Here is a 19,531-nt window from a genome sequence, read left to right as displayed (position 1 = left end):
ACCTCCACTATAAATTCCAAGTGAATGATAGCCAATATTACCTATTAACTGGTCAAATGGATTTTCAGTTGTTTATCAGTGCTCTATTTGATTACTCTGCCAGTATGCACCTGAAAGTGCACTCAGAAGTCTCTTAGGCCAAATAATCCACTGAAATGAAGGATAGGATAGCCCCTTATGACCATACGTGGCCCTCATCTCCCAAACAAAGAAATTAAGCAGACTTGTATCTATGCTTGCAAATACACTAGTAGTAAAGTAGACTGTTATGCATGGTTCCCAAATATTGGATCATAAGCATCAGACCCCAATGCTGTTCCTGCTGAAAAAAGTTTAACCAGCTTTTACTGGTTGACCAGTTTACCTAAAGCCGGCTAAACCACCTACCAGCATACGCCGACTGGTAGGCATATCTCTTGGTAGAAATAAATATCAGTGATACTCAAGTAAATAAGGTAAAGGTATTTAGCAGGCAATGGAATGAATGGAATGAATAACTATTCAAGTATGAGTCTTTTTCTTCATTGGTTGCAGATAAACGTTATATTAGAAAACAGGCGGAACTCCCGTGTTCTACATTCAAATGTCTGTTAGTTCGTTCGTTCGTATCAAACAGTCCAGATGCGCGCGCTTTGTTGCCGGAAGTTGTCGCGCAAGAAGGTGCACCCGTCTAACCAATGAAACTAGTGAATCTTCCGTTCTGGCCAATGACTGTCAAATAGGCGGGATAACCGAATTCAGTGAGTGGTGGCCAGTAGTCAAAGATGCACGCTAGGATGTTCAATTGATAAAAACTGGTGGTTTTATCATTGCAAGCAACGTTATTCTACAGAATGTCAAACATGTCTGTTGTGTGACTGGCGCTTGTTACCTCATGATGCATCTAATCGTGATAGACCGACAAAATGAAAGGATACACTGGTCCTTTAGCCAGGTAAATGTTAGCTTTTGGTGACAGTGCTAGCTATAACGTTGGGCACTTAAGGTAGTTTGCTAGCTAGCTAGCTAGCTTTCTGTAGTTAGTCTGTGCATGGTCATTATTGACAGCCAACGGTCAGGGCATCCCTGAATGTCAGCTAACAAGTGACTTATTTCAAAATCTATGCTATGAACGTTGAGTACTTTCATTTCTGTGTCTATTGTAGCGCTAGGTCAACTGGTCATGTTCTGTCTGTTTAGCGCGAGCGAACGCAAATTATATACTAACGTAGCTAGCCAGGTTATGTCAACATTGTGTAATCCTTATCATATTTGCAAGCTAGTTTAGTGTGTTGCCATTAACGTCTGTACAGAGACAGCACTTTCAGAATGGTTATCACACCTTCTTCTCTTGTATCCTAGTATTGAGCTACATTTGTATTCCCATCGTAGCGAATTACTTGTTCTTGTCATCCTGCCCAACAGCTTGTCCCAACAGCTTTGTCCTTCTAATTCTGTTTAGAGGAGTATAATAAAAAAAGAATTTGACAGAAGAAAAGGTAACGTTAATGTTATACGTGTGTGTTTTTTGTGCAGTGGCATTGACTCACATACTGAAGCCCTACTTTGACTACAATGTCAAGCTGCCAACGCATCAACAACAACAACTGCAACAGCAGCATCACAGAACTGGTTGGGGCCCTGTGTGACAGCAGCTTGACAGGAGTGTCATGGAAACGACGTGCCCTTGGCAGCATTTCGCGGGAAGGAGTGCAGCGTGCTCTCCGCAGGCGGGCTTATGGCGCTCTGCTGTCCAAACTTTTCCAGGACAGCTCGCCCAAGCCACCCAGCCCTCTGGCCTCCACTCCTCCGAGGAACAAAATGCTCATGATTTCCTTCGACCTACGGGTGTGTGGGTGCCCGGAGGAGGCAGAGCGGTTGGAGGAGCTGCTGGGGATGCTAAAGAATGGGCCAGCGTCTGGGCTGGCTGAGCTGGACTCCGTGCTGGAGCTCCTGTTTCAGCTGGCTGGCTCTGTGCCCCCTCCACCCACCTCCTTCAGCAAGGACTACATGCGGCGGGACAGGCCAGTGCTGCGCAGGATTCCACTGGGCGGCTACCAGAGTGAAGAGCTCCAGAGACTGGAGGCCAGGGCCTGGGCACTGGTCTGTGGTGAGGAGTGGGGCAATCTAGGGGGTCTCTGCGGCTCGTTGGGACTGATGGACGCCCTACCAGGGACAGGACTTCTGGCCTTAAGGCAGAGCACCGAGGTGGAGGAGCGCTTTGAGAGGGACACCAGACTGTCGCTTTTCGGAGCCCTGCAGCACTCCCGCACAACAGACTTGGACGTCAAGCTGGACCTGCCTCCTGTGCCCAGCAACGCCGATCTGACCGGTTTGGCTATCAGGGTAGGTGCCAGCAGTAGTATCTCCACTGGATTGTAGGCCTTTTTGACAAAAATGTCTTGGTAACTTCTGCTAAGCTATCTCCTCGTTCTACCCTAGGTTCCTCCATACTTGGACCAATCTGAGGATGAGGGTTTCCAGTCGGCTTCCAACCTTACTCCAGACTCGCAGTCGGAGCCCAGTCTCAGCCCCGAGGTAGACATGTGGGAGGCCTTGCGCACCTTTGAGCCTGGGAAACGCCGCTGCTGGGAGTCTATAGGCTGGTAAGAGCAGATGGTGCTGACTCACATGGGATTTTGTAATCATGCATAATGAGAAGTGAAATTAAGGCAAGAAAAGCCAAATGAACACTAGAAGTGGTATTTTAGATTTTACCATGCAATGTTGTGGAAGCATTGCCTTAAATAAGAGACCTAAGTCACACTTTTTTTACACAATGTGGCATTGTATTTTCTGTACATTACTGGTACATTAGTGTGTCATTTCCCTAGTAATGATATGTTTGATCTCTCTCAGTAGGGACTCAGTCCTACTTTGTGACTTTGTGAAAAAGAAGTGAATCACACACTCCTCTCTCAACATGTAGTCCGCCTGGTCAGAAGGTGGCTCCATACCTGACAGAGGCAGGCAGGGTGGCCTTCGACCAGCTCTACCGGCTGTGGGAGGGGGAGATCAGACTGGTGAGCTGCACTCAGACCCCCTCCCCTCTGCCGCCTCTGCCCCTGGACTCTCAGACCCAGCTGGTGAAGGACCTCCTTAACGTGCTGATCGGAGTGGCCTCCACCACGTTCCCCCTCAATCAGGTGACTCACATCTGAGGTCCATCTACTCACATCTATTGAAGAGAAGAGATGGAGAAACGACACGGCAAATGCTCAGTAGCATTCACATTTGTTTACTAATAGATTGTAGTGCGAGTCATACATTTATTAGTGCTTTACCCATGACCTTAGTGTTCCTGATGCTCAACTGATTTAATTATGTAAGCACAATTAAACACATTTGTAAAAATTGTCCACATTAAAACAAAACATGAGTTGAGCATTCCCCTGCTAGTGGCTTATTTACCTTCAGACACATCCATCTGACAACATGTGTTTTTTTCTTTTCTTTTCAGGACTGTGTACAGTTTGATGTGCGCTTTGGCGTGTGTTTGTCGGGGGCCTCTCCTGAGAGCATGTCCCGGCTGCTCAGCGGGCTCGCACTGTACGGCACACACTACCTAAGGCTCAGCCGCTTCTCCCTGCAGAGTGCCCACAAACGAGGCCTGGTCTTCCAGGTAAACTCCCCTCCAATGTCTCAGCTCAGCCTTTGTCAGTGTTAGTGCCAACCTTACTCCACCTCAGCTCTGCTCTGAGAATCTGACAAATATTTATGCTAAAACCAGCCAGATTTTATTGACCGCAGAAAGCCATGAAAATATGCTTTGATATGACTTCAAAGAGTGATATTCTCAGGATTGCAGAAAGGCAGTGGCTTTTGGGCCATGATTGGCTGTTTGACCTTGTACTGGTAAAATAAAGCTTGTTATTCAAATAGCTTGTAATTAAGTTATGTAATGTAAAGTCTGGTTATGTAGTGTAATTAAGTTATGTAATGTAAAGTCTGGTTACGTAGTGTAAATAAATTAATTGTCATTGGCAGCGCTCCAGTGTTCATCTCACTAGCCCCATACTGTTTATGCTCTATAGCAGATGGCACAAAGGTAGGTGTAACTCAAAAAAGAATAGAGGAACAAGTTAACAACCAGAAGTCTACTCATCTGCTACCCTAAAATGGATTCTGCACCATGTTTGTGTTGTCAACATAAGAAAAGTTGGTGATGTTGGAAGGTGACGTGAGGCAGAGATTTAGATTCTAAGCAATTCCTTTGCTCCTTAAAGCCCTTTATTAACAGACACAGAGGGGAACTCATAAGAGAGCGGGGACACAGGAGGACAGGTCTTGCGTTAAACCAACACGGCGTAAAACAGCATAAACACAGATGAAATGATACATTTCACACACTAACATCAGACATTACACAGTCTTACTGGACAATAAAGGGATGCCGAACCTGACCGCTAACAGCTAAACAACAACACAACACAGCACCTGATGCATGCTGCAAGGATACAAAACAGTCTCTTGCACCGGACGTTCCGCTACCCCCCCCCCCCCCCCCCCCCCCCCCCCCAACCATGCTACAGTTGTATTTGGGTTGTAGAGGCATGTAATCGCCTGTTTTAAATCTGACAAAGATTAAAGTCATGCTTCATCCTTCCTGGCCAAAATACAGCATAATCTTGTATGGATGAAACTACTATAAAATCTTTTCTGTTGCGCTGGGATTTGGTTTTGCAACTTCATAATCTAGGGAGCTGTCACTTCTACCAATATGTTATGAGTGATGTAATAACGAACAACTGTAACACATTTTGCTTACACAAAATGCTGGTCAAATGTATGTTTCGTTGTTTGTCAAGTAAGCTGTGTTGTTTGACCAGGGTCTGGTCCACTAGTCAGCCTTTCCCTGAAAATCTTCCTATAGTAAACAGCCTATGTGAAATGTAACCTTTGATATGGTTGTGTTTTTCTCTCCTAGGCCTTCGCTGGTGGTCTGAGGCGATACCTGCACTACTACAGAGCCTGTGTCCTGAGCACACCGCTGACATTCAGCCTTCTCACCATCAGCTTCCTGTTCCGCAAGCTCGGCAGCCAACTAAGGTGAGGGCGCTGGGCTGGGCTGGGTTGGGCTGGGTTAGGCTGGGCTGGGCTGGGCTGGACTGGGCTGGTCTGGGCTGGTCTGGGCTGGGCTGGGCTGGGCTGGGCTGGGCTGGGCTGGGCTGGTCTGGTCTGGTCTGGGCTGGGCTGGGCTGGTCTGGTCTGGTCTGGTCTGGTCTGGTCTGGGCTGTGCTGGGCTGTCTCGCCTCTCACCCTTGTGTGGTCTCCATTTGTCCTGCATGCTCCTGTGGTACTCTCTTAATAATGTAGACATGCCGCACTGGTGCGGTGAGCATCGAGTGACTGACTACTGACTGCCTGCTCTGTCTGGTGCACTCATGTGCTGCAGGTACCTGTCAGAGCTGTGCTGTGTGGATGCAGAGTCCAGTGGGGGCCAGGCAACCTTCCCCGCGGTGAGAACATAATGCAGCTCATTCTTTTCTCATTATCCATGTATGAAATAAAATAAAAATGCACACACAGATGCCGTGCAGCTTTATGTAAATTCTGGATGTGATTTCCATGTCTGTGTTTGTGTGTGTGTGTGTGTGTGTGTGTGTGTGTGTGTGTGTGTGTGTGTGTGTGTGTGTGTGTGTTTCTTTCGGGTATGTTAAGTGAGCATGTGAGTGAGTGTTTTTTGTGTGAGTGTGTTTGTGTGAATGAGGATTTGTCATGGGGGCAGACATCGTGCCTGTGTGCATTTCTGCCTTTTTGTGTGGCTGCGGGACTGTGTGTGACTGTGTGCGTTCACGTGTGTGTAATGGCGCCTGTCCTCCTCTCCTGCTGCAGGGAGTGAAGCTGCTCTCCTACCTGTACAATGAGGCGCAGAGCAACAGCAGCAATGAGAACTACCCTGTGCTGCTGTCTCTGCTGAAGAGCAGCTGTGAGCCCTACACACGGTTGGTCCCTAACCCCCCCGCAGCATCCCCTGCCACACAATCCACACTCATCATTAAGGCGAAAGAAGCATCTTCAGCTTGTAGACTAACATTAGTTTTGCCTTATGCATGTTTCCATGTGATGGTTATGGAGCATCACTTGGTCATTCATGTCACATCACACGTCACCTAAAGATTTAATTAAAATCGTATTTTTCTAATTTAGTCATATGATGAAATATGTCACAAACAAATGAGGATTTATAATACTTTAAATTAGAATTGATTTATAGCTAATAGTTAATTATGGCTCTGCCCTGTTTATTAAATTGTTTTTTATGATGTACATTATCCATAATGATGTTATCAGAGATATAAGGGTATAAGATTTAAGCCTTTTACAGCAGGCTTGTGGTCTCCAAGGTGTGTTGAAGGTCAGTGGGTGTGTCTGACTGTGGTGTGTGTGTGTGCAGGTTTGTGTCAGACTGGGTGTACAGCGGCGTGTTCAGAGACGTCTACGGAGAGTTCATGATCCAGGTGAACGAGGACTGCCTCAGCTTCCGAGGTGAGGATGCACACACTGAGTCAGTCTCACAGCCACAGGCCTCGGCCCTGGCTGTGAAAATGACAGTAAATATTTCACACACGGTGTGTTAGTTGTTATTCGCCCCTCAACGGTTTGATTTTCCATGAGAAAGACTTGGCTGAATGGGAGTCTGAATTTTTGAAGAATTTTATGACGACAGCAAAAAAAAAATGTCCTCGCACGTTGAATGTTTCAGCTAAAGCTGGGACTGTACTCTCAGATAAGGTTTAAAGCCAAGGCAAGGACTTGGTTTTGAATGGCAAATCTTGGTTTAACTGGAGAGCCAGCTGTGTATGTTGAAGTGCTTTGTGCTCTTTTCTTCCTTGCGCCACTACAGACAAGCATTTCTGGACTCAAGGATACACTCTCATTTCGAACAACGTGGAGGACTGCGTTCCAGTCTTCCTGAGGCACATCGCCAGTGACGTGTACGTTTGTGGGAAGACCATCAACCTGCTGAAGATCTGCTGTCCTCAGGTCAGTGCTTGGTAACCTCTCCTGCTTAGCTCACTACATGCTAACCTTTCAGCAAACCATCCAGTCAGTATTCCCATGCAAATGAAGAGGGGAGTAAAATTGCTGGAAATAGTCCTCTATTTGTTGATGGAATAACATAGAGGTTAATTTGTCTATTATTGAGCACAGTGCTACATACTGATTAAATGTGTGGCTCATTGTCGCTCGCAATGAAAACTGTTTTCTAAACGACCGAATGACCGAACCCAAATGTTTTCCTCTCATTTGCTCTCGTTGTCGTCGTTGTGCAGCACTACATCTGTGGGTCGGACGTGCCCGTGCCGCGCATCGCCGTCACCTTCTCGCTGCAGGAGGTCGAGGAGGTCGAGCGCGACTGCGCTATCTACCGCGGCCGCATGGAGCGTATCGCCAAGCACAGCGCCATCAGCAGAGAGGAGCAGGTACCGCACAGCCGCTTCTCGCCGGTGAAAGATTAGCTCCGCTATCACAGACGGCAGAGCTGTAGCGGTGATGCATAGGGCCGCTTTAAGCCCAAGGCACGCCCGCAAACTTCAAACACGTTCTCTTATTATCAGGGGAGCCTTTATATCCCGGCGTCACATTCGTTGTGGCATGACACTAGCCAGAACAACAACTCCTGTGTGTCCTAATGCATCACTAACTAGCTTATTCCCTCTTTGCTATGGAACATAAAAGACAGATAGGAGCTATTAAGACAAACCTCTGTGGAATCACAGGGGTAGTAGAGCCAAAGGCCCTAACAGGAGTGTCTGTATTTCTGTCTTTCTTTCTTTTATTTTTTTTCTGTTTTTCATTTGGGCTCTGTCGCTGTCAGGCCCTACGCACGGAGCAAGCACGGCAGGAGCTCATCAATCAGGTCAGGGAGTCGGCGGCCAAGACGCTGGAAAGCATCCGAGGTAAGACCTGCCGAGCAGCCGAGCTTTGCTGTCGCTACAGCTGTGCCGTGGCCTGAATTGACCGGCACGGCAGCCTCACCACAGGAGATTTGTGAGGACTTTAGCCTCCTGTGCGTGTGTCTAGTCCGGGTTGGAGCCTTTGTGAGTTTTCATGTGCTGTCTAGCTTGGCAACAAGAAGGGAGGTTGAATACGGTACCTTTCACAGTTGGAGGTAGTAGCTACAACTAATACATACAAGTCCCTCTATAACAAATTTCAATTCAGAGGGAAATTCAAATAATTTAGAGATCAGAGAATTCTTACTTTTGAGTCTTTTGACTACATTATAGTAGGGAAAGAAATGTTTTGCTTCACGGAACCATTTCATTTTGAATTCTGTTCAATTGACTATTCATTAAATTTCTTTCAGTGGCCAAATGAAATAATGAAGGGTTCTAAATGTGATATGTTTATGTATGGTGATAAATGCCTGCTAGGGCTCGCAGTACATTAGTCCTCTTTAAGAAATTGCACAGGGTCCGTAAAAGCTGTTTGTTTTTTCAAGACAATCTTTTTGCCCAGTTTCAAATTGCAATTGATTGCAAATTGATTTTGCAACCCTCATATGTCTTCTGCCATGATGAAAGAGGGAGACGCAGAAAGAAATGATAAATGAATCTCTGGCCTCTCCGAGACTACCCCCAACCCCCTTCCCACCCCAACCTCTCCCCCACCCTGACTCTCTGTCTCCCCCTGCAGGCCTGCAAGTGTCACAGCGCCTGCTGGAGGAAGCCAAGAAGCGGGAGCGTTTTGACGAGATGAAGCAGCAGCTGGAGCTGGAACAGGAGGTGAGAGTGCGTGTGGAGGAGCGCGTGGAGGAGCGTGTGAGTGAGGAGGAGTGTGAGACTGGAGGTGTGAGTGAGAAGACGGAGAAATAAAACCCTGAGAATGTGAAAGAGTGAGGGAGCGACAGAAAGAGAGAGGGTGTGTGTGTGTGTGTGTGTGTGTGAAAGACAGTGGGTGCCACTGTCATGCTGGGGTTTCATCTGTCGCTTCTCACCTTCATCCATCTCCCAGCCCCCTCTCTACTGCCCTCCCTTCCCTACTCCTTTACCGTTGGCCTCTTAAAGCGCCGCCCGCTTATGTCACTGAAAGCCTCAGCCAGCTCTTTTTTGCCCCCTGTGTGCCAACCCCTGCGTGCTCCTTTACTGTGTGGAGAAGCGTGCCCCAGAACGGTATCATTGACGCTGGGCTATGCTGCCTTTCAGTGGCGGAGCACGGCCAAGGCGAAGGAGCAGCAGGACGACTTCGGTTTCGCCCGTGAGCTGAGGGACCGCGAGAAGAGGCTGCAGGCCCTGGAGGAGCAGCTGGAAGAGAGGGCCAGGTGGGTCCCCATCCTGTGTGTCTGGAGAAGCTCTGTCCCTACCCCCACCGTGGAGGTCATTCGAAATGAAACTTAAGTTAAAGGCACTGTGGAATTCAGAAAGAGCTATAGGCCAGCGATGACGTATTGTCTTTTGAGATAAGCAAGTTGAACACTGGGCGCTAATGTCATGTTCGATGGTTCTACATTTAGTAGCTGACAGCAGTGGTGGGAGGGGGTAGCAAGTAGGGCTGAACGATTTGGGAAAATAATCTAATTGCGATTTTTTACCAAAATATTGCGATTGCGATTTAATATGCTATTTTTTTTTTTATCCTCTTTTTTTCCCAACAAAACGTAATGAATGATTCAAATATGACCAACACAATATTAGATACATTTAGTGTAAAATATTCTTTCCCACATTATACATTTTTATTTAACTGCTCATTACAGAGACAAGAACAACAAATCGGTGGCTTTGCCACTGTGCATTTAAGTAATTTAAAAAAAGTAATTTTAAGTATAAAAACTAGGCATGCACTTTTTAAACACTGTGTGCAAAATGTACCATCTTAAAAAAAAAATTATAATAATTATTATATATATTTTTTTTTTAGACCACGTTTTTTTAATCGCGAACGTTGCGGTTAGAAAATCGCGTTCTATCATATCGCGATTAAATCGCAAATGCAATTAATCGTTCAGCCCTAGTAGCAAGAGCAGGTGTATACCTCAAGCACAAGAATGTAGCGATTTTGTGGTGTCAACATTGGTGCAGAATTTTGATAGATGTAGCTGCTTAACAAGTTTTTGTACTGGAAAAAACCCTGCTTAAGGTGGCACAGAAGAGAGAATTTAGCAGACACCTAAACCGTAAAAACTGGCGATGGGTCTGTCACCTTACACATTACGCCTGTGACACCACCAATCAAAAGGCTATGTTTGTGTAGCGCTCTGTTGTCACTCTGGTCCACAGGAAGGAGCTGATTGCCCAGTACAGCCGACTTTCGGAGGAGGCGGCCAAGCGCGAGAGGAAGGCCATGTGGAGGGTTCAGAGGATGAGGCTGGACGGGCAGAGGGACAGCTTCCTCCAGCAGGACCAGCAGCACATCCAGGTCCACTGAAGACCATTGTAACACTTATGGCAGATTTGACCTAGCACAATTACTGTCGAAATTACTCGACCAAGAAAATAACAATGGTCGTGAGCGTATGTCGGTTGAAGGCAAATAATATCAGTGACTGTGGTATATGCTCAAGTACTAGGAGTGAACCATAAACATGGTGTTGTCTTAATTAATGGGGGGCCTTGTTATAGCTGCCAAGGTAATAACAGTGGTTGTAATTGTGCCATCTGCTTCCTGGTGCAGTATTGCAGTTCTAGGGCCGTTGTACCAGCTGTTGTCTTCTGTTAATTGTAATATCTCTCTTTCTCACACAGGCCCTCTTAGAGAAATGTCCTCTTGGGCAGCCAGGGCCGAGCCTGGAAGTGTTTTCCCGTCCGGGGCCAGCTCTGCGAACAGCTCAGGTCTGTGGGTGACGTGTTTATCTCTCTTCTTGTTTTTGCGCGCAGCATGCAAAACTTCTCTGAGTGCTGTCCAGGCAGTCAACACCGTCTGTGCGTGTGGGTGGTGTCAAATCTGGCTTGTCTTGTGCGCAGGAGTCCCCGGGCGCTGAGCCACAGGCGGAGCAGATCGGAGCCGGTGGGGTGTCGCTCACCCGTCCTCCTCCTCCCCCCGTCTCCATCTCCATCTCAGTCCCTGCCACCTTGGCGTCCGTCACCACTGCAGACATCAGCGACGGCAGCCAGCGGGTGGACCGGGCACTGCAGGACATCGGCTCGGATCTCCCAGCAGACCCTGCTTCCGCTCCCCACCCTCCTCCTCCTCCTCCTCCTTCTTCCTCTAGTCTTCCTCTAGCCGACTATGACTTCAACGCACCCTTTGTCCCGCTGGAGGACGGCGTCCACATCCGCCCCCGCTGGGACACCCACCCGTCCCTCTCCCACGTCCATCTGAAGGAAGACGGCACAGCTGAGGGACAGGAAGGAGAAGAGGGCAGGGAGGGGAACGTTCCAGCCTCTAAGCAGACAGATGCAGAACTACCAGAATCGGCTCAGGAGCCCAACACCGTAACAGGGGACATTAGACAAGATAAGCAGTCTGAGTGTCCTTTGTCTCGGGGTGGTGACAATACCTCTGAGCTCTCTGCGGGTCCAATTCACGGACATCCCTCAGACGCTCACATTAAGGTGGGTGAAAACATTTCAGATGTGGTGGACGCTGTCTCATTCCCCAGTGGTCATGGTCACACCTCCGATGCCCATATAAGGGTAGGAGAAAATGTTTCAGAGGTCCAGAGTTCTCTCCCTACGGCTAACATTCATGGCCACGCCTCCGATGCCCATATAAGGGTAGGAGAAAATGTTTCAGAAGTCCAGAGTTCTCTCCCTACGGCTAACATTCATGGCCACGCCTCCGATGCCCATATAAGGGTAGGAGAAAATGTTTCAGAAGTCCAGAGTTCTCTCCCTACGGCTAACATTCATGGCCACGCCTCCGATGCCCATATAAGGGTTGGGGAGAACGTGTCAGAGGTGATTGATGCCCTCCCTTCCCAAAGTGTGCATGGCCACACCTCTGACGCTCACATTAAAGTTGGGGGAAATGTTTCAGAGGTTGAGGCTCCACTTCCTACATCAGACATTCACGGACACGCCTCTGACGCCCATATAAGGGTAGGAGAGATCGTTTCCAAGGTGATTACCGTCCTCCCATCTGCCAGTGTTCACGGCCATGCATCTGACGCTCACATCACGGTGGGCAAGAACGTGTCCGAGGTGGACGCCCCGCTTGCCTCCCAGAATGTCCACGGGCACTCCTCCGACGCCAACATGCAGGTGGGCGGCTTCGTGTCAGACGTGACCTCCTCAGAACCCCGCTGGAGCGAACATGGCCACGCCTCCGACGCCACGCTGGGCATCGGCTGTGTGGTGGGAGGTACTGAGGTCATCCATTCCCTGCCCAGGTATGGTGTGGCTTTTCTGCCTTTCAGGTTTTTGTGTGGCTAATCACAGCCTCTGCATGTCTCTCAGGATGCTAGTAGTTTAGCGTTTAGTTTTGTAATAGGTGCTCTGCTTTTTTTAACAAATGACAAGACAAATGGTCATGTGGAGATCATGTGGATCATATTTTTTCATGTCAATCTTAATCAGATACAGTATGTGTGTGTGTGTGTGTGTGTGTGTGTGTGCGTGTGTGTGTGTGTGTGTGTGTCTCATTTCAGTAGATGCTCAGCAATAGTGTCCAAGGCAAACGCCCCTCTGGAGACAGTTAAGCTAAATCAGTCTTTAATGTTCTCTTTTTCTGCCTGGCAGTACCCATGGCCACTCCTCTGACTGTACCCTTGTGGTCGGCTGTGTGGTGGCTGGAGTAGAGCCCCTGCCATCCCCGCTGCCGGGCTGTGCCCACGGCCACTCGTCCGACTCCACCCTCGGCGGGGGCTGCATAGTGTCGGGCATTGAGCCTCAGCTGGCCCCCCTGCCTGGCAGTGCCTACGGCCACTCGTCCGACTCCACCCTGGGAGGGGGCTGCCAGGTGTCAGGCATTGAGCCTCAAATGGGCCCCCTGCCTGGCAGTGCCCACGGCCACTCGTCCGACTCCACCCTGGGCGGGGGCTGCATGGTGTCGGGCATTCAGCCTAAGCTGCCCCCCCTGCCAGGCAGTGCCTACGGCCACTCGTCCGACTCCACCCTGGGAGGGGGCTGCATGGTGTCGGGCATTGAGCCTCAAATGGGCCCCCTGCCTGGCAGTGCCTACGGCCACTCGTCCGACTCCACCCTGGGTGGGGGCTGCATGGTGTCTGGAGTAGAGCCCCTGCCATCCCCGCTGCCGGGCAGTGCCCACGGCCACTCGTCCGACTCCACCCTCGGCGGGGGCTGCATGGTGTCAGGCAGTGAGCCTCATCTGGTCCCCCTGCCTGGCAGTGCCTACGGCCACTCGTCCGACTCCACTCTGGGTGTGGGGTGTGTGGTGAAGGGCCCCAAACCTGGCAGTGCGCTACAGAAGGGTGATGGGGACGCCCCATCTACTGACCTGCAGAACAACCAAGGTGAGCTGGATCTTCTGTGTAGTGAAATGTGTAGCCATACGTTGTGCTTTTTTGTACATACATGATTGTGCATACAGTATTGGTTTACCCAAGAAGTGGACAGTTGGTGAAAATAACTCTCGTTCGATGCATGCTTTTAAGTTTAGATCTTTGACTCTCTTGATAGACTCTGGATATGGCCTCATAGGTCTGCCTGCTTTCCTGGATGAAGGGCTGACCGCCTGGGCTCAGGGGCTGGGCCTCTCCCCTGGTGAAAGCCCTGAAGACGACTACCTCCTCTCCCTGGCCTCCCAGTATGAGGTGGAGCAGTACCAGGACACCTACAACATCATGAGTGAGCACTGAGCAACTACATCCAAGCTCCAGTGTAACTAGATAAAGGCTGTGTTCGAAAACTCTTAAAAGTTAGATAGCTGTCTTAATCCTTGATCTCTCGTTAAGACAGGTGTCTGACGCACGATATGTTACGGGTGAAGGTATCTCAAAAGACCGTCGTTTTCTAACGGTCTTTTAAGATAGCGTGTACGATAACGTGTGACGTTGGTACGCTGAAAATACGTTAGTCTATCTAACGTAGGCTAACGTGCTAATGTTCGAAAGTTGGCTGACTGACGCCTTGCAAATCACATCAACCATTATTGCTGGTTACAATAACGGTGTTATCGGATAGTACAGTGTCTATTTCTCTGTAACTTTTGAAAAATCTAAGTGAGAAAAGGCTGAAAAATGTATATTTACATACAAAACACGGCCGTCAGCGGAGTTTGGTCCGCCATCTTTGTTTAGGTTGCCGGAGGGAGCTGGCGCACAGATTTATGGGTAATAGGCAGCGTCAAGGCTGCATCGATGCTACCTTGAAAAATGACCGTCACACGAACGATTTTAAGGTATCTTATAAACCCGGAAGAGACAGAATAACGGTTTTCGAACAGTCCTTCCTTCTCTACTTTTTTGAACACAGCCATACTGTCGTCAGAAAGCCATGAACACATGCAAATGATGGAGCTGAGAGGGTATAGCCATAGAGCGTGGCACTGATGTGACCAATGACTGAAATGATTTAAATGTCTGATATGGCTTTTGTGCCCGTCAGCTGGCTGCCAATATCTCACGAGAGAGCCTTGTTTTGAAATTAATTTGTGTGGTCCCCCTGTCCTTCCCTCCCCCTCAGCATCGGTCTCTGACGCCCAGCCCTTGCAGCAGGTGATGCGGGGCCCCTACGGCCTCCGCATGGACCCCTCCCTGCACAGGGCCACGGACACCACGGCCGTGCGTCTCAGTCAGATGGTGTCCCTTCCTGTACTGATGAAACACTCTGTTACTACGCCCCTCATCACTCAGTGAGTCTGCTGAAGTGTGTGTGTGTGCATTTGTATGTGTGTGTTCCACTCTGCATTCTCCATGTGTGCGCTTGTGTATATGTACACGTATGTAGTGAAAGTTTGTCAGCGAGTGTGTGAGTATGTGTGTGTCTGTTCCACTCTGTATTCTCCATGTGTGCGCTTGTGTATATGTACACGCATGTAATGAAGGTTTGCGAGTGGGGTGAGTATGTGAGTAGAATGTGTTAAACTCACAGATATCTAGATAGTACAGTATTCAGCGCGTGTATCTTGTAACCTTGTCTCTTTTGCCCCTCGGTTTCCCCCCCCCTCCCCTCCTTGAACAGCGTGTCTCTGGTCAACAAGGCGGTGGTAGATTACTTCTTTGTGGAGCTGGGCGTGGAGCGGCACTTCGAGGCCCTGCGGCACTTCCTCTTGATGGAGGACGGAGAGTTCGCACAGTCCCTCAGCGACCTGCTCTTTGAGAAGGTGAGCCGCGCGCTGAGCCTCGCAGGCGGCCCCTGAGCTCCGTCTCTCTCCACTGGAGGACGGATAGGCAGACAGCCAACAGCGAGGGAAAGCCAGAGAGAGGGAGAGAAAGAAAAAGAGTGTAGAAGAGAGTAGAAAAAAAGAGAGCGCTTGTAGTGAGCGAGTGAAGTGTGAAAGCAAGCAAGGCCTACATGTTTAAAGGCTTGTGGGATATGTCCTGCTCCCTGCACTGGTGAATAATTTCTGCCCATTGATCAGGCAGGATGTTGCTTAGTGTTGCTGGCCAAGACCAGGAAATATGCTGGAATTGATTTGACTCACTCTGCCATTCTGTCTTTTTCTTCTGTCTCGGCGCTCATTGTTGCTGTTCCACTTCAGCGTTCGTACTGATTCCCTGTAAGCTGCCAGACTAAACACCTTTGGCTGGTGCTCATTTGTTGAATCTGTAAGACACACACGGGGAGTGTACTGAGGGCACTGATTTAACGCTTGTTCAGGCGTTTCATTCTGAATTTATTTCTGTGTCACGTAACTGCATTTGCTTGCTACGAATCCCTATGCACAGAGGGTACTTTTGTATTCAACTGGCAATATTGCAGTAGATGCAGTTTTTACTGTTTGATAGTATCTGTTGTATGTTGTGTGTATGACAGGGTGTGTATTTTCTGCAGTACATTCATTTCTACATATCTGGGCAGAATTGATTCCTGATTCCTCAAAATTCACCCACAAATTTGCCACTAATTACTGACGGCTCACCCGAGAACTAAATCAGACAATTCCCTCAAAAGCCAAGTGATGGTGCTAATTCATTTCATGGTTTTCTTTTCATTTCATTTTCAACAAAGGTAACTTAATAACCACTTACTTTTACAAATATCTGTAACAACGTACTTTTCATCCCCCGTATCAGCGGAGGATACGTTCCAAGACCTAGCCGAGACCGCGGATAGTAGCGAACCCCATATATATCCCACTTTTTCCGTGTACATACATACCTATAATAAAGTTTCATTTATAAATGACACACACAATAAGACATCATCAATAACTTAAATAAAATAAAACAAATATAATAACATATTGTAATCAAAGTATGTGAATGTGGTCTCTCTTTCTGATACACAACATTTGTATCTGTTCCCTTTGTTCCTTCCTTTCGGTAAAAACTTGAGGACGGATGGAGGATGGAGCAATCAAGGAAATACATACATAAGAAATGAGACGTGCTTAAAGAAGTCACGTATTAAATGCAACAGTTCGGAAAGGCTACTCAGAGTGGAGTGGAATTTAAAACGTTTAGGATAGGCTGTAATTAGCCTTGCATAGCCAGAAGTACATTAACTGTCTGGGGACAACTACAGTGACATGTGGAACGAGAGCGGCATTAATGGCATTTGAGATTTCCAAACCACCCCCAATAGCTCTTGAAGGTGGAGCTGAAAGAAGGATTAAAGGAGGTTTTAAGCTGGTAGGCATAGTTTGTTGCCGTTCATTTTTTTTATGTGCTTCTAATCCACAGTTTCAAGAGTTGTCTCCAGACTCTGAACTCACATCACATTAAGTGCTGATGTCATGTCTGACGTCATGAGACTAGGCTATCGCATATAAATTGTAGAATTTTTTTTAGGTATAGACATGATTCATTATAATTTACAGCCTGGATTCAGTTGAGTTCATGTGTTTGTTTTTCTGTTGTGGACAGCTGGGCAGTGGGCAGACCCCTGGAGAGCTTCTGACTCCTCTGGTCCTCAACTCCATCCTCAACAAGGCGCTGCAGTACAGCCTGCATGGAGACAGCGCCCTGGCAGCCAACTTCACGTTCGCGTTGCGGTACCTTCCGGAAACCTTCCACCCACACGCCCCCGACTCCCTCAACTGCCTGGAGCTACGCTACAAGGTGTGAGGACCGGAGGGACACGGAGATGCTTCTTGCCCGTTCCTTTTAAGTGTGATTAATTCCAGTTGGCACGCGTGTGGTTGGGGGAACGGCTCTTTTTTTAGAGGGGAGGCTTCACGAGGAGGTCAAAATTAGCCTTCACGTGTCTGTGTTCTAAGTGTCTGTGATTCTCCTGTCTCCTCTGTCTTATCCACTCAGGTTCCTGTGATCTGACCAGTTCTTTGTCTAGTGATTTGAGTACCGTGACTCTCTCCCACTCTCTCTCTCTCTCTCTCTCTCTGCCCTCCCCCAGGTTGATTGGCCCTTGAACATCATCATCACCGACAGCTGCATGAACAAGTACAATCGCCTCTTCTCATTCCTGCTGCAGCTCAAGCACATGGTGTGGACCCTGCGGGACGTCTGGTTCCAGCTCAAGAGGACCGGTAACACCCCTCCCTCATCTCCATCTGTCTGATTCTCATTCCCCCCTCCTCCTCACAGTGCCAAAGGGATGCTATTTAGGAACCTGACAGGTGTAGTGGAAACTGTAGACAGAGCACAGCCCACTCACTATGGAGATGAGCTCAGAGAAGAAGATAAGGACACTCATGTTTAATCTCATCAGGACCAGTGCTAGTGTTTTTATACGCTAGGCACGATAGGAGATGAATTGACACAATAGGACATGGTCTCCATCAACTAAAGAGAGTATTTGAATATCAACATGTTGCTAATCAGTGAAACAGTGTGAGCCCAGGTCTCCTCACAGGCGGTGTGTTTTTCTGTGTTTGATTGTGCAGCGCGGGTGAAAGGCGTGGGCGGTTCGGTGCAGTTCCATCAGCTGCAGCTCTACAGGCATGAGATGCAGCACTTTGTCAAGGTCATTCAGGGCTACTTGGCCAACCAGATCCTGCAGGTGTCCTGGAGCGAGTTCACCACCAAGCTGGGCAGCGTCAGCGACCTGGACGCCATCCACCGCACCCACGCTGACTACCTCAACAGAGCCATTTTCAGGTGAACAAAAGCAAGCTGATTGAACTGGAAAATTATTTCTGTGGAGGCAGAGCTGTTTGTTTGAAAGGGGAAAATGCCTGTTGGAATTGTTTTTAGTTCACTGATTGACCCAACAATATTTTCATATAATTGTGCACAAGCATTGAGCACAGATGCATACAAATTGGTTTGTTAAGCTACATAAAAAATGTATCACAAATTGGTACATTTACACATGTTTATAGTAGTTTCCCGCATACTCATCCATGTCTGTAAAACCTGCCATCTCTTTGTCTTTCTTTAGGGGGCTGCTGACGGAGAAGGCTGCTCCAGTCATGAACATCATCCACAGCATCTTCAGCCTGATCCTGAAGTTCCGTGCCCAGCTCATCTCCCAGCCCTGGGACTGCCAGCAGGGGGAGGCAGTGCACCCCAGCTTCATTGCTATGCAGCAGTCCTACAACACCTTCAAGTACTACTCCCACTTCCTCTTCACAGGTGAGGATGCTGGACGGACCTTCTCATCTTCCGTATCAGGGCTGCTCTCCTTTAGAATTCCACCAAGGCTCTTGTGTTGCCTGTGCTGATTCTTTGTTTCTTTCAATGCCTGTCAATTTTTAACGTCTTACCAACCTGAGGAAAATATAGATGAACTGGAGTGAAAGTAGTGTTCACCTTGTACCCAGACCTGCTTGAAATGTAAAAATGGGGTATTTTAAGCTATAGTCTAAACTTATACGACCGGCCACGTTGTTTTTCAGCCCATCGAGTGTATAATGTGTTCACTTACATTTAACTCTTGCACACAGTTGTCTCCAAATTGGTCAACAAAGGGTACCAGCCACACCTGGAGGACTTCCTTCTGCGCATCAACTTCAATGACTACTACAAGGACTCCTGAGCAACATGGCCAAGCCTGTGTGTGTGGCATGAGGTGCATGTTGGCGAAAATGAATGTACACTTATACGGTGAGCCTCTGTTGTCCATCTAGTGCCATAGGATTCAGCCTGTGTAGATGTTCACGTCACATGCCTTTGTGTGCTTATGTATGTCCGCCCTAAAGAGACAAAACAAGCAGGCATTGATCTAGACACCTTGTGGAACTGGTGCTGTTGTAGGGCTACTGCACTTTGCCAAAAATACATGCATATTGGCGTCCATACCTGCCTTTGAGGTTTTGCATAGTGGGAGCATTGGCATATGTAAGCAGTGGATATATCTGTCCTCACATGCTCAATGTATTGTGGTCAAGGCGAGCATTTGTCAGGTATAAACGTTGTGGCTAGTTATTGGAACAGAAACCCTAAGTGTCCACCTCTAGTATATCTTGAGGTAGAAAATAATGATTTCCACCATGTGAAGCTTTTAAAGCACACTTCCTCGTCTGTTATCTCTTCAAGTACAGAGGCCAAATGACCCCACCCCTCAGGTGTGCCTAACCTTAAGCCCAGTGTGAAATGCACATTTTGTGAATTGTGTAATAAAAACCTATTTCTATTAATGTG

General features: G+C 48.1%; 1 protein-coding gene across 2 annotated transcripts; it reads left to right on the top strand.

The window, feature by feature from the left end:
• Positions 1 to 737: 737 nt before the first annotated feature.
• On the top strand, positions 738 to 19,527 carry tubgcp6 (tubulin, gamma complex associated protein 6). Of its 2 annotated transcripts, none has more exons than XM_031565217.2 (26): positions 738 to 934; positions 1,516 to 2,325; positions 2,422 to 2,585; positions 2,909 to 3,125; positions 3,440 to 3,601; positions 4,907 to 5,028; positions 5,375 to 5,438; positions 5,815 to 5,924; positions 6,377 to 6,468; positions 6,827 to 6,966; positions 7,257 to 7,406; positions 7,802 to 7,883; positions 8,623 to 8,711; positions 9,132 to 9,247; positions 10,206 to 10,344; positions 10,671 to 10,757; positions 10,890 to 12,256; positions 12,606 to 13,339; positions 13,527 to 13,673; positions 14,511 to 14,679; positions 15,009 to 15,150; positions 16,856 to 17,050; positions 17,343 to 17,475; positions 17,833 to 18,046; positions 18,330 to 18,523; positions 18,835 to 19,527. In XM_031565217.2, exons 2-26 carry the CDS (start codon positions 1,555 to 1,557, stop codon positions 18,924 to 18,926), a joined length of 5,892 nt encoding a protein of 1,963 aa, XP_031421077.1. In that variant the 5' UTR covers positions 738 to 934; positions 1,516 to 1,554; the 3' UTR covers positions 18,927 to 19,527. The 2 variants fall into 2 exon arrangements, with proteins under 2 accessions (XP_031421077.1, XP_012692792.2); XM_012837338.3 differs by having other exon boundaries at positions 13,506 to 13,673.
• Positions 19,528 to 19,531: the final 4 nt, after the last annotated feature.

The sequence above is a fragment of the Clupea harengus genome, chromosome 3, assembly GCF_900700415.2.
Source record: "Clupea harengus chromosome 3, Ch_v2.0.2, whole genome shotgun sequence".
Lineage (NCBI taxonomy): Eukaryota > Metazoa > Chordata > Actinopteri > Clupeiformes > Clupeidae > Clupea > Clupea harengus.
The sequence above is the reverse complement of the archived record's forward strand: the minus strand, read 5'-3'. Positions and strand labels throughout refer to the sequence as shown.